Source organism: Callorhinus ursinus, unplaced genomic scaffold (assembly GCF_003265705.2).
Source record: "Callorhinus ursinus isolate GAN/ISIS: 27379988/994484 unplaced genomic scaffold, GSC_fseal_2.0 scaffold83, whole genome shotgun sequence".
In the NCBI taxonomy this organism is placed as follows: Eukaryota; Metazoa; Chordata; class Mammalia; order Carnivora; family Otariidae; genus Callorhinus; species Callorhinus ursinus.
In genome coordinates, this window is record NW_027397145.1 from 1,289,574 (window position 1) to 1,301,237 (window position 11,664).

Sequence of the window (11,664 nt, forward strand, 5' to 3'; positions counted from 1 at the left end):
CTCTCTCTCTCTCTCAAATAAATAAATAAAACCTTTAAAAAAAAAAGTGCTCAAAGAATGATGGAACCATGTCAACAGGACACTAAAGCCAGCTTGAAGGGACCCCCAGTGACCAAAATGGGGACAATTTTTGCATCAAAATAATAAATGATTGTAACATGTAATATTTACATAATTCAAAGTACTTATTTACAAATAAGTACTTAATTACAAAGGTGAAAAGAGCAACTTTAAAGTGGGAGAAAGGTAGCCATAGGGTCTGAATAGTGGCCCCCACAAAAATACTTCCATATCTTAGTCCTCATAACCTGTGAATATTACCTTATGTGGAAAAAGTCTTCGCAGATGTAACTAAGTTAAGGATTTAGGGATGAGGAGGTCATCCTGGATTATCCAAATGGTCACGAGTTTCAACGACAAGTGTCCTTATAAGAGACACACAGAGGAGAAGGTGATGTGAAGGCAGAGGCAGAGATTGAAGTGATGTGGCCACAAGCCAAGGAATGTCCAACAGCCACTGATCTAGAAGAGGCAAGGAACAGATACTCCCCTAGAGGGGTGCCTGGGTGGCTCAGGCGGGTAAGCATCTGCCTTCGACCCCAGCTGGGATCAAGCCCCACGTCAGGCTCCCTCCTCAGCGGAGAGCCTGCTTCTCCCTCTCCCTTTGCTTGCCGCTCTGCCTACTTGTGCTCTCTATCTCTCTGTCAAATAAATAAATACAATCTTAAAAAAAAAAAGATACTCCCCCTAGAGCCTTGGGAGGGAATGCAGCCCTGCAACATTAAGAATTGTTAAGAATAACCAGAGGGGTGCCTGGCTGGCTCAGTCAGGGGAGCATGCAACTCTTGATCTCAGGCTTCTAAGTTTGAGCCCCATGTTGGTTGTAGACATTACCTAAAAATAAAACCTTAAAAAAAGAAAAAAGAAGAACAATGTTTGTAAGGCCTCCCTGAAAGATGCTGGGAGGGAGTCCCATCTGCATTGGGAGCCCCGAGGAGGAAGAGGACTGGGAAGCATTCAGCGTCTACAGAGCATGGGTGGCTGGTGGGGAGAGCTTTAGGGCTCAATCATGGGAGAGGGGGACCTGGTCTGAAAAAGTATGGGGAGGGATTGGCGTTAGACTCCAGGAAAACCTCCAAAAGCCTCCAGACAGTGTGTGGAGGGACGTGATGGCCCCCTCAGAGGGGAAGAGAGGAACATGGAGCCTCGCGGCCATCGCTGATCTTTGTTGAAAGGCCCTGGAGGACAGACACCCCAGTAGCTCTAGCCCGGGCCAGGCAGAGCCCCGGACACGGTCACTGCTGCTTCAGCCTTACATCCTCATCTGGGCTGCCGGGCTGAGCAGGGCCCCTGGAGCCAGTCCCAATCTGTTTCCTTCTATTCTTCGACAGGAAGCTCCTGGAGAGCCGGCCCCCACCCCCCACCCCGCCCCAGCACTCCCTCTCTTCTCCACTATGGACAGAGCCACCGCGGAGCGGCTGCCTGTCCGCCACAGACCCGGCTGACATGGGCACCGTCGGAGCAACGCCGCTGTGCTGGGCCATCCTTGGCTTCCTCCTCCTCCAAGGTAAGGGGCACTTGCCTCTCTGCTTCAGCTGCTCCTCTCCCGCAGCTGGTAGTCCTGGGCGCCTGTCCGTCCTTCACCATGGACGAGGCATATGCTCTCCATCCAGGCCCGTGCCCAAGGGAAATTCCAGAGCCTTCTCATGAAGGGACCCAGTTGAAATGGGGGTGGGGGGGTCATTACCGAGCGAAGGTAAAGTCGAGATGTGGTTAAACCCTTTTGTGGGAAAATTTCCAGGGTGAACCGCGGTCCCCACAGAGGCTGGCCTCCTGAAATGTGGGGAAACGACTCTCTTGGCTTGAGACTGAGGCCAGAAAGCTCCTTCCAGGGTGTTCTAGCACAAAATTGTCTGCACCTTGGGCTTTACAGGTGCTCCGTAGTCTTCTTTCACATGAGGAGTAACCACCTGGGAATCCAAATGTTGACTTGACGCTCAAATCACAGCCAGAGGGACTCAGGTTAGATACCAAGAACTATTTATCAGAGAGGATGCACACAGCACCCGCTGGGTGAGAAGACACCCAGAGGAGATGACTGGCAATAACACCTCTGAGCCGACTCTGCTAGCTGGTGAGGGTTGAAGCCGCTCAGAAAGGGTCCTCTAATTAGGGAGCAGTTGCTGGGAACCATGAGAAATCCAGGAGATTCTGACTCACAGGGCAGCAACTTCCCTTTGGTCATCCCTTCCCCACCCCCACCTCACTCTCCAGCAGTCCTCTGTTGGAGACTTATGAGCCTGCCCTCACGGCAGCAGCAAAGAGTGCAACGTGCTTGGACGGGAGAGAGGGTGGCTATCCCCTGGTGTGTGTGGGCGGGGGGTGGGGGGAGGGGGGCTAGACTCTTGTAGAAACCACAGGAATGGCAGAGGAGATTAAATGCGAGACTCGTGTGAGGGCACCGTCCAGGCAAGCAGCGAGCCTTGACATGCCCTGGGTAAACTCTGCATAAGCCATGCTCACCCCTCGCCCCGCAAGTTTCCTCATCTTTCATCGCAAAATCTCAGCACACTTACTATCCTCCTTGAGGAACCCTTTTGAGCCTAATCAGGCCCACAGGGAGACTTGACTTGGATACACAGAAACTTGGAGGATTGGAGAGAATGGGACAAAAATTAAAATGTCTAGCATATATTGAGCATGGATTGTCTGTCAGGCACGGGGTTAAGCGCTTTATATGAATTTTCTTATCCACACAACCACTTATGAGGTATGAAAGTCATTTGCATTTTAAAGAAGGGGCCCAGGTCAGAGAGGAAGTGGTAGGGTCCGGACTTAAACTCACACCTGTCAGACTCCAAAAGCTGTGATTTTTTTTTTTAACTACTAAGTTCTGCTGCTGAGGAAAATAGGGGACGGGGGTGGTGGTGAGGGAGAAAGGAGAAGCTGGAAGCTTCATGAAGCAGGTAGGGATTAGGGAGGAGAGGCAGGAAAATCAGAATCTCTGTGGCCGGGATTGTGGGGTTCTTGGGCTGTCTGCAGACCCAGTGGTCAGAGGTACCCTGGCCTGCAGAAACAGATGTTCCTGAAGTCTCTCCCCTACTCACAGAAGAATCCACTGGTGACAGAAAGTTCTGGTACGGGGACAGGGCCAGAAGACAGAGAACAGGGTACTGGCACTTGAAGCCTGTGACTTTGGAACTCCTTCCGAGACCCTAATTTTGTTTCCACATCTGCAGGAAGGCAGTGCACTGTGGCCACCCACTAAAAGCTAACGTGACAACCTGATAGAACGCAGACGGTACCTAAGACACGCTTGATCAGTAACTGCCGGGTGTTTTCAGGCTGTGCCTTGAAAGGTGTTCTTCCAGGGTCATTTAACAGCTGAGCCGAGTTCTCTCTAGCCTCAGGCACCTACAAGTGTTAATCCCCCTCTGATGTCCCCACCCAAGCTGGGGGTGGGGCTACCAGAGGCTGGTGACCTGGAAAAACACAGCCAGGGTTTGGGCAAGCTTGGGCTTGGAAACCATTAAACCCACACCATCCAAAGTGATAGCCCCATGGAGGAAGGCAGTGGCTAAGGAAAATAAACAGAGTGGCAGGCTGCCGCAGGCTGGGAGGGCCCTGGCCGCGGCCACCTCGGCTCTCCCTGGCCCAGGCTTGGGACTTCCCTGTGGACGAGGGCCTGGGAGGCCGAGGGCCAGGCCAGAGGCTGCGGTCCCAGCCGTGGCAGAGGGACGGGAACCCAGCTGGGCGGCTCCACTTCCCCACGTTGTTTTCCTTTCACATTGTTCACAGGTTTCAAGAATGATTTCATTGTGGAAAATGAGCAAACACAACCTGACCTTTCAGGTCCCACACACACAGGGGACACACATAGGGGCACACAAGCACACGTACACATCGACCCAGAGGCCCACAGGCGTTCACGTGTCCATACAAAAAAGCCAATGAGGGCTTCTGACTGGGGCCTCCTGGTAACTGGCTCCTCCCTGGGTTTGGCTAACAACGGGGCCATTTCTGAAGTAGCCTCTGCCTATGAAAGTAAAATTGGCCGCATGTTCTAGAGCTTTCCTGCCCCTAAATATATACCTCAGAACTCGCTTCCTGTGTGCACCCCTCCTTCTAGCTGCGGGGTAGGGCGGGCAGAGAGACAGCCCAGATACCAACCCCAATCCCTAACCTCGTTTTATTCACCACATCTTTCCATCCCTTTCCCTTGGGGGCAGGACCAAGATGACAATATTCACAGGGAGAAATGGATGGCTCAATGGTAGGGTAGCAAGAACCTGGAGTCCTAGGTCCTTATCTAGATGTCACAGGTCACTGGCCCTCTGTCCTTGGACAAATCACTAGTTTGAAATAACCTTCCCCTGACCTCCCATCAGCTTGGCATAAAACCCACGTGGGATTAAAGAGACAGGAAAGGACTCTGGGACCCTGAACCAGGCGATGGTGGTGATGGTGCTATTGAGTCGTGGGTGGTTTCAGAGGAAGCTGGCCCTGTGAGCCAGAGCCAAGTCCTGCAGCCCTCTGCCAAGTGTGTGTGCCTTCCAGCACGGGGGGCTTGGAAAGCCTGGGTTCTTCTGTGGGCTCTGTGCTGGGCAAGAGACTCACCAAGCTAGTCAGTCCTCTGCTCTCTCTTGCAGGCCACCACTCCCAGCCCACGGCAATGCAGACATCTCGCCCTCAGGGTAAGACCAAACATACGGGGCCTACTCTGGCATTTAGGCCTGGCAGCTGAGGAAGGGCAAGAGGAGAACAGACCTCAGGTGACGGGGGCTGGGGCCAGAGGTCTCAGGACATCAAAGGCTGAGTCCAGCTTGACCCAGGCTAACGAGCCTCAAAAGAGGACAGAGATGAATGGCTGGGGGGGGGGGGCAGGGAGGGGCAGGGAGAAAGACTAGAAAACTCAGGCTACAGGGAAGAAGAGAGGGAGACAGAGCTATAGGTAGCAGTGACCCTCAGCCTCAGATGATTTATTTCAGGAGCCTTCAGCCATCAAAGTCTAACCACAGAGCCACTTTCTTCCAACATAGGTGAGTGAGCGTGGTTGCGGAGGGCCGGTCCCTGTTCCCGCCCAGCTCCCTGCCCAGCCTTTCAGATCTACTTGGACCCCAAGGGTTCTCAGGTGGGCAAGGGACTGTGGTGTCACCCAGCCTGCCCCCTCCAACCTCCCCTTGCCTCTGTCCGTGCAGGAGACAGCCCTTCCTCAGAGCCCAGCAGCCCAAGCCCTCTGGCTAGCACTGGAAGCCCAGGTACTCTGCTGCTCAGATCCAGATGCCCTCCGGGGAGGGCCCAGTGAGGAAGCAGACACAGTTGCTGCCCTACAGGAGAATACAGACTGGTGGGGGAACAGACAAGTAAACAGGACCCTATGTGGCCAACTACAAAGCAGGAGGAAAGGGCTGTGATGAGCGTAAGCCGAAAGGGCTGCAAGGGCCAAGACAGACACAGACGTAGGCCGCTTCAGACTCAGGGGCCTGGGAAGACATGCTAGAGTGAGTGACCTCGGAAGCTGAAGCCCAAGAGGGAGTTAACCAGATGAGGAGTGTGGGGTGGAGGGTGGTAGGGTATATTCCAGGCAGAGGCCTTTATAGGTAAAGGCCCAAAGTTAAAAGAGAGGATTGCTCCTTCTGGAATTGAAAGCAGTAAAGAAAAGGAAGATTTTGGACTAAAGAGGGCCCCCTTGTACAGGCTGGCTGAGGCCCTGAGCAGGCCCACCCATGCTTCCTAATCCACAGCAGCTCCAGAGAAGGCCTCACAGGTCCTCATGGTAGCCAGGAAACCTGTGACACCGAGCACCAGCACTGTGGATGGTCACTCCCAGTCCCCGCTGGGCCTGACTCAGTCCCAGACACAGAAGTACACAGCAGGACTTCGTGAGTACCTGGGGCTGAGGGTCAAGAGCATGGGGTCATATCTGGTTGGGGTCCTTCTCCACCTTTTCAGAAGACGAGGATCTGCCCCACAAGGAGGCCTCGCAGGGCCAGGATCCACATCAGTGGCAGCCTGATTTGGGGATGAGAGAGGTTTGGTGGGAGGTAGAGACACAGCCTTGGGCCTGGTCACAATGAAGGCAAAAGGCCTGGATGGACTCGGGACTGATAAAGGCATGGAGGGGAAAGGGAGAGGTAGAACCCAAAATGATGGCAAGGGAGGCAAAAGGCATTTGGCCAGGGCTACACACTCGTTGGGGCAGGTTGACCTTCACACGCCAATGTGGGGCAAGAGCTGGGAGGGGGTGGACCTGCTGTTTCATGGCACAGGCCCAGCACAGCACCCTGACCTTTTCTCTCATCCTACCCCTTGGCTCTGGGAATTTTTTATACTCACAGACTTATTTGGCAGTGCAGGAATGGATAAGGAAATGGACAGTGATTAGACCTGCAGTACAGTGAGTGGAGGAGGGGGTGCCTGGCTGGCTCAATCGCTGGAGCTGCGACTCTTGATCTCAGCGTTACAAGTTCAAGCCCCATGTTGGGTGTAAAGATTACTTAAAAATAAAAGCTTAAAAAAAAAAAAGAGTTGAAGAGGGGAAGAGATGGGTGATAGTACTACTTTTTAAGAGGGCCAGAAACTTGTGCCCCTTAACTGGCAGCCTGCCTCATTAAATTGGTGCCTGGGGATAAACATCCTGTGAGCTTTTTTCCTCCCACTTCAACCCTTGGCAAAACACAGATTGCTCTACGTTGCCCAGTCTGGCTCCCTATCTCTGGAGCATAAGTGGGCCCCAGGGGATGGTGGGAAGAGATTAACGGGGGAGGGGAGACATCTTGAATTTTTGGAGTCCCCTGGAGCTAGTAACATGAGCAACCAGCAATGCCATTCACCTGATCCCACATTACCCAGTTCCAACCTCCATCCTCATGAGATCTGGTCTGAGTGGCAAGGAGGAAGTCTTTTTTGCAGGGTATGAGCTCCTTCTGAGTTCTTTACCTGGGGAAGTGGGAAGGGAACTAGCTTTCTCTCTCTCTGGTGGGCCATCCCAGTCCCGTCACTGATGCACCCATCCCCACTCCATTTCAGACACTTCTCAAAATATTACTCCCATATCAACCACCATGAGCCTGAGGCCAAGAGAAGACTCTTCCATCCTGCCCAGCCCCACATCAGAGACAGTGCTCACTGTGGCTGCATTTGGTAAGAGGGAGAAGGTGGGGAGAGTGGCAGGAGACCCCCTCCCTGAACTAACTTGGACTCTGGCTCTGGAAACACAAGTTTAAATCCCACCTATTTGTTCTAGGAGGGCTTGGCTGATGAAGAAGGCCCTGGTAGGAAGGAGCCTCCACTGGCCCTCCAGTCAGCTCTTCTGGGCTCTGTTGGGTTCCATGTTCTTATGGGAGGGTGAGGCAGGGCTGTGGAGCTTGCTCTGGGCAGGGGTAGGGGGCTGAGAGCTCATTCATTCAGCAGAGAAGGGGAATTCACTTTGCTCTCAGAGCCTCTCTACACAGCACTTAGCTGGGAGGGGAATGTGGGCTCCTGTTGCCCCCTTTTGCCCCTCCTTTACCCTGTCCTTTTCACTGTTCAGGTGTTATCAGCTTCATTGTCATCCTGGTGGTTGTGGTCATCGTCCTAGTCAGTGTGGTCAGTCTAAGGTTTAAGTGTCGGAAGAACAAAGAGTCTGAAGGTACACGCCCTGCCCCTCAGGGCCCCCCTTTGCCCCTCTTTGCTAAGAGACCAAGAGCTACCTTTGGAGTGTAGGAAAAGAATGGCACATGAGCGCCACTGATGAGACGGAAGGGCAGTCCCCTTGGGTGGGCTTCTGAGTTATAGCATGTGACCCCCAATTTGTGCCTTTGACTATTTTACAGATCCCCAGAAACCTGGGAGTCCGGGGCTATCTGAAAGGTAAGATTGTCAGAGGTGTAAGGGAGGAGTCATCTATGTGACCTCTCAGGCCCCCACTCCAAGAGAGAACTGATACTTCCTGGGGCACCTGTGTGATTCAGTCAGTTGGGCATCCAGCTCTTGGTTTCAGCTCAGGTCATGGTCTCAGGGTCGTGAGATCAAACCCCGTGTCAGGCTCTGCATTCAATGAGGAGTCTGCTTGAGATTCTCTCCCTCTCCCTCTGCCCCTCCCCCTGCTCTCTCTCTCTTTAACATAAATAAATAAAATCTTTTTTTTAAAGATTTTATTTATTTATTCATGAGAGACAGGGTGGGGGGCAGAGGGAGAAGCAGGCTCCCAAGGAGCAGGGAGCCCGATGCGGGACTCGATCCCAGGACCCTGGGATCACGACCTGAGCCGAAGGCAGACACTTAACCATCTGAGCCACCCAGGCGCCCTAAATAAATAAAATCTTAAAAAAAAAAAAGAAGAAGAACTGATACTTCCAACCTTCTGCACATATGCTCCCACAAGCATGCATGGAATCTTGACAGCCACCACTGAGGCCAGGACTAGGGATGGGCCGGACAGGGGCGACCCTAAAATGAAACAATCGGGAGACAGGAGATGAACTGGAATTCTTCAGCCTGAGGGCTAAGCCTCTATAACCCCCTCATGAAAAATGTAGGAATTCAGATTCTAATATACCCCTCTTTTTAAAAAAAATGTTATTGATGTATTTTAGAGAAAGAGAGAGAAGAGGGGAGGGGGCAGAGGAAGAGGGAGAGAGAAACTTAAGCAGACTCCACACTGAGCGCAGAGCCCGATGCAGGGCTAGATCTCACAACCCTGAGATCACAACCTGAGCTGAAACCAAGAGTCGGACGCTTAACCAACTGAGCCACCCAGGCACTCCTCTAATATACCCTTTAAATAAGAAAATATTTAAGGAGCATCTTGTTTGTGCCAGGCACTATGGTAGGTATTTTATAATATTACCTCAAATCCTTACAGCCATTCCTCAAGGCAGATATACTGCATTCTGCACATTTGAACAAATTGAGACTTGGAGAGGTTGTAACTTGGCCAAGATCACACAAGTAGCAAGTAGAAAAACTAAGATTTAGATACAAGTCTTTTAGGCTTCCGAGCACACTCCCATTTCATTAGGGTCCACCACCAAAATACAGGTTTATCGAAACAAAGGTCGAAGTTCCAACACTTAACCCCACAGCTCCCTGACCACCCCATTGCCCTCCTGCTCCTCCATTTTACAACCCGTGTTCCTTTCTTACCCCCAGCTGCTCTACAGCCAATGGAGAGAAAGACAGCATCACCCTGATCTCCATGAAGAATATCAACATGAATAACAGCAAAGGATGCCCCACAGCAGAGAAGGTACATTTTTCCTGGTTCCTTCCTCCCTTCTCTCTCCTTTTCTCACCTGCAGGTTCTAGTTCCTTAGCCAGAAAGGAGATACTTTCAAAGACGCAGGCTCTGCTCTCCTCTTCCCTAGCCCGCCACTCCCGAGAAGTTCACCCTTTTTCATGATGTATTTATTTTGCAGGTTCTTTAGAAGCAATGTTGGGTCCCCATGGGTCAAAGGATGACGCAGCTGCCCTGTGTCTATAAAGAGGAAGGCGATGGAAGTGGTAGAGGCACGAACCACATATAAATTATTTTATTATTTCACACTTACTCCAAGATCTAAAAGGACACTGGCATTCCTCCAGATCTAGGAGCAAGCTGCCAGTATGAGAGACTCTTTCCCATATGGGCAGCCACTCTGGAAACACAGCCTGCTCCTCCCACCTGCTCTCCGTCACAGGAAGGGAGAGTCTGGAGAGCAAGAGCAAGGAAAATGACAAAGTGGAGTGGCCTTTGCTACTTTGCATTAAAATTATTTTCTGGCCGACGGTCTAATTTCTTTTAAGGTCTGTGCTCTCGTGCGTGTTTGTTAACAGTGCTCCAGCAGCTGTGGGCAAGGTATGGACCCAGGTTTCTGCCCCTGTAGGGAGCTCTCCGAGCAACCTGCGAGGTAGACTGAACATTTTGTCAGGTCTGCCTCAGTTCCCCTGGATTATTAAGGAGGAATGAGGTCCTGAGGGACTAATCGCTTCAAGAGAGGAGAGAGAAAGGGAGCTGGAAACAGTGACCAATCGTCACCAGTAAGGACGTGTTGAACCTGGAGAGTGAGAACATGAGAGGCACAGCGCATTCTGACTAGGGAAGTCCAGCAGGGAGAGCTGAGTAATATGAGGGCAGATGTCCTCTCCCTGCCCTGGGGTAGGTCTGTGACTTCATAAGCCAAAACCCACCCCCTTTACCCCATGCAGCTGTAATGTTTGTGTCCTAGAAAGAGAATAAAGGGTGACAAACACTCTTAAATCTCTTAAAGGGAAGGAGGAAAAGCAGTTACCCATTTTCTTAGAAATCTCCACCATGACACTGGTTTGGAAATGAATCTTGGTTGGGGAAAATTCAGTGGAAGTAGTCACCTGTGTGTGTCTGCACAGAGGGGTTAACTTTATGAATATCTGCTAGTTGGCAGTTCAGATTACAAGGAGCTTACACATTCTGAACAACGTGAAACAATATGCTATTTGCTTCTGGATTTAGACTCTGCGAGGTGATCTGAAAGAGAAAGCCTGGAACAAAAAGCTTCACTCTGTTTCTTTGCAACTATTCAAGCGGACTGAAGAAACCTATTGGATTCTAAAATCTTCTAGGACAAGGCTTGAAATCTAGTCACGTCTGTAGCTCCTCTTTGGTACACGGTGCCCAGCACATTGAAGGTCATAAAAACTGGCTCTTGAGGGCAGAAAATGTCATCACAGGCTGAGCTGTGCAGCTGGGCAAAATCACTCCCCAGCTCCCAGCCTGTTTTCTTACTTTTAAAGCAAGGTGGCTGGACTATTTGGTCTTCACTATCTTTTCTGGTTCTTATATTCTACAGTTCTATAAACTCTAGACGTAAGAAAAAATGAACACAATCTTTTGAGTAGAGATCACCCTGGGTGGAAGCCAGAGACAAGTCTTGAGTCTGGGCAAGTCTTCTACATTCTCCGGACTTAAGATTTCCCTGTGTCTTAAGGGAAGAATGGTTCCTAACTGGCCTTTGGTAGCTACTTGGTAGGTAAAATGGAATAGTAAATGTGGAGACATGTGGGAAGCAGAAATACTAGTTGGCAATTGCAGCAGACAATGTGGAGTATCACCACCCAGGTCTCACTTCAAGGTCAACGCGCTGTTTCCCCCGCTGTTAGGAGTGTTGGTTGCTCAAATTAAAAAAAAAAAAAAAAAAAAGGAGCATTGGCTGCTGAGGGCTCATAGCTGGTTGATGGGGGTGGGACAAAGACCTGGACCCCTTGCCTCAGTTTCCCCTTCTGTCTAATCCTGCTTCCCTTACTCCTCACAGCTCTTGTTCCCAGGAGCACTCACCAATAAACCCTCAGCATGCAAATCTCAGAATCTCAGAGTCTATTTCCAACCTATGACAGCAATACTACAGCATTTTTAAAAAGAATTTATTGGGGGGGAGGGGCAGAGGGAGAGGGAAAAGCAGGCTCCCTGCTGAGCAGGGGGCTCAATCCCAGGACCCTGGGATCATGACCTGAGCCAAAGGCAAATGCTTAACCAACTGAGTCACCCAGGTGCCCCTAAAATATGACAGCATTTTTAAAAATAACTCAGAGATATTTATTTAAGCCACACTGCAAAAAGCACGACTTCCTAGCCAGTTCCAGCACACACAAAAAAACACGTCATTGTGATAGAACTCTCCAGGTGACATAACAATGTCTAGAAGTACTACATTCTGTTTGAATTGTTCT

The 11,664-nt window shown here is 50.9% G+C and overlaps 1 protein-coding gene across 4 annotated transcripts; it reads left to right on the forward strand.

Moving 5' to 3' along the window:
* The first annotated feature begins 1,414 nt into the window (after positions 1-1,414).
* Positions 1,415-11,285, forward strand: ECSCR (endothelial cell surface expressed chemotaxis and apoptosis regulator). 4 transcript variants are annotated; one of them, XM_073887826.1, is made up of 10 exons: positions 1,415-1,567; positions 4,650-4,694; positions 4,989-5,039; positions 5,199-5,258; positions 5,745-5,882; positions 7,030-7,143; positions 7,532-7,630; positions 7,815-7,851; positions 9,133-9,229; positions 10,451-11,285. In XM_073887826.1, exons 1-10 carry the CDS (start codon positions 1,507-1,509, stop codon positions 10,577-10,579), a joined length of 831 nt encoding a protein of 276 aa, XP_073743927.1. In that variant the 5' UTR covers positions 1,415-1,506; the 3' UTR covers positions 10,580-11,285. The 4 variants fall into 4 exon arrangements, with proteins under 4 accessions (XP_073743927.1, XP_025707925.1, XP_073743928.1 ...); XM_025852140.2 differs by lacking the exon at positions 10,451-11,285 and adding an exon at positions 9,399-9,743; XM_073887827.1 differs by lacking the exon at positions 4,989-5,039.
* The last annotated feature ends 379 nt before the right edge of the window (positions 11,286-11,664 follow it).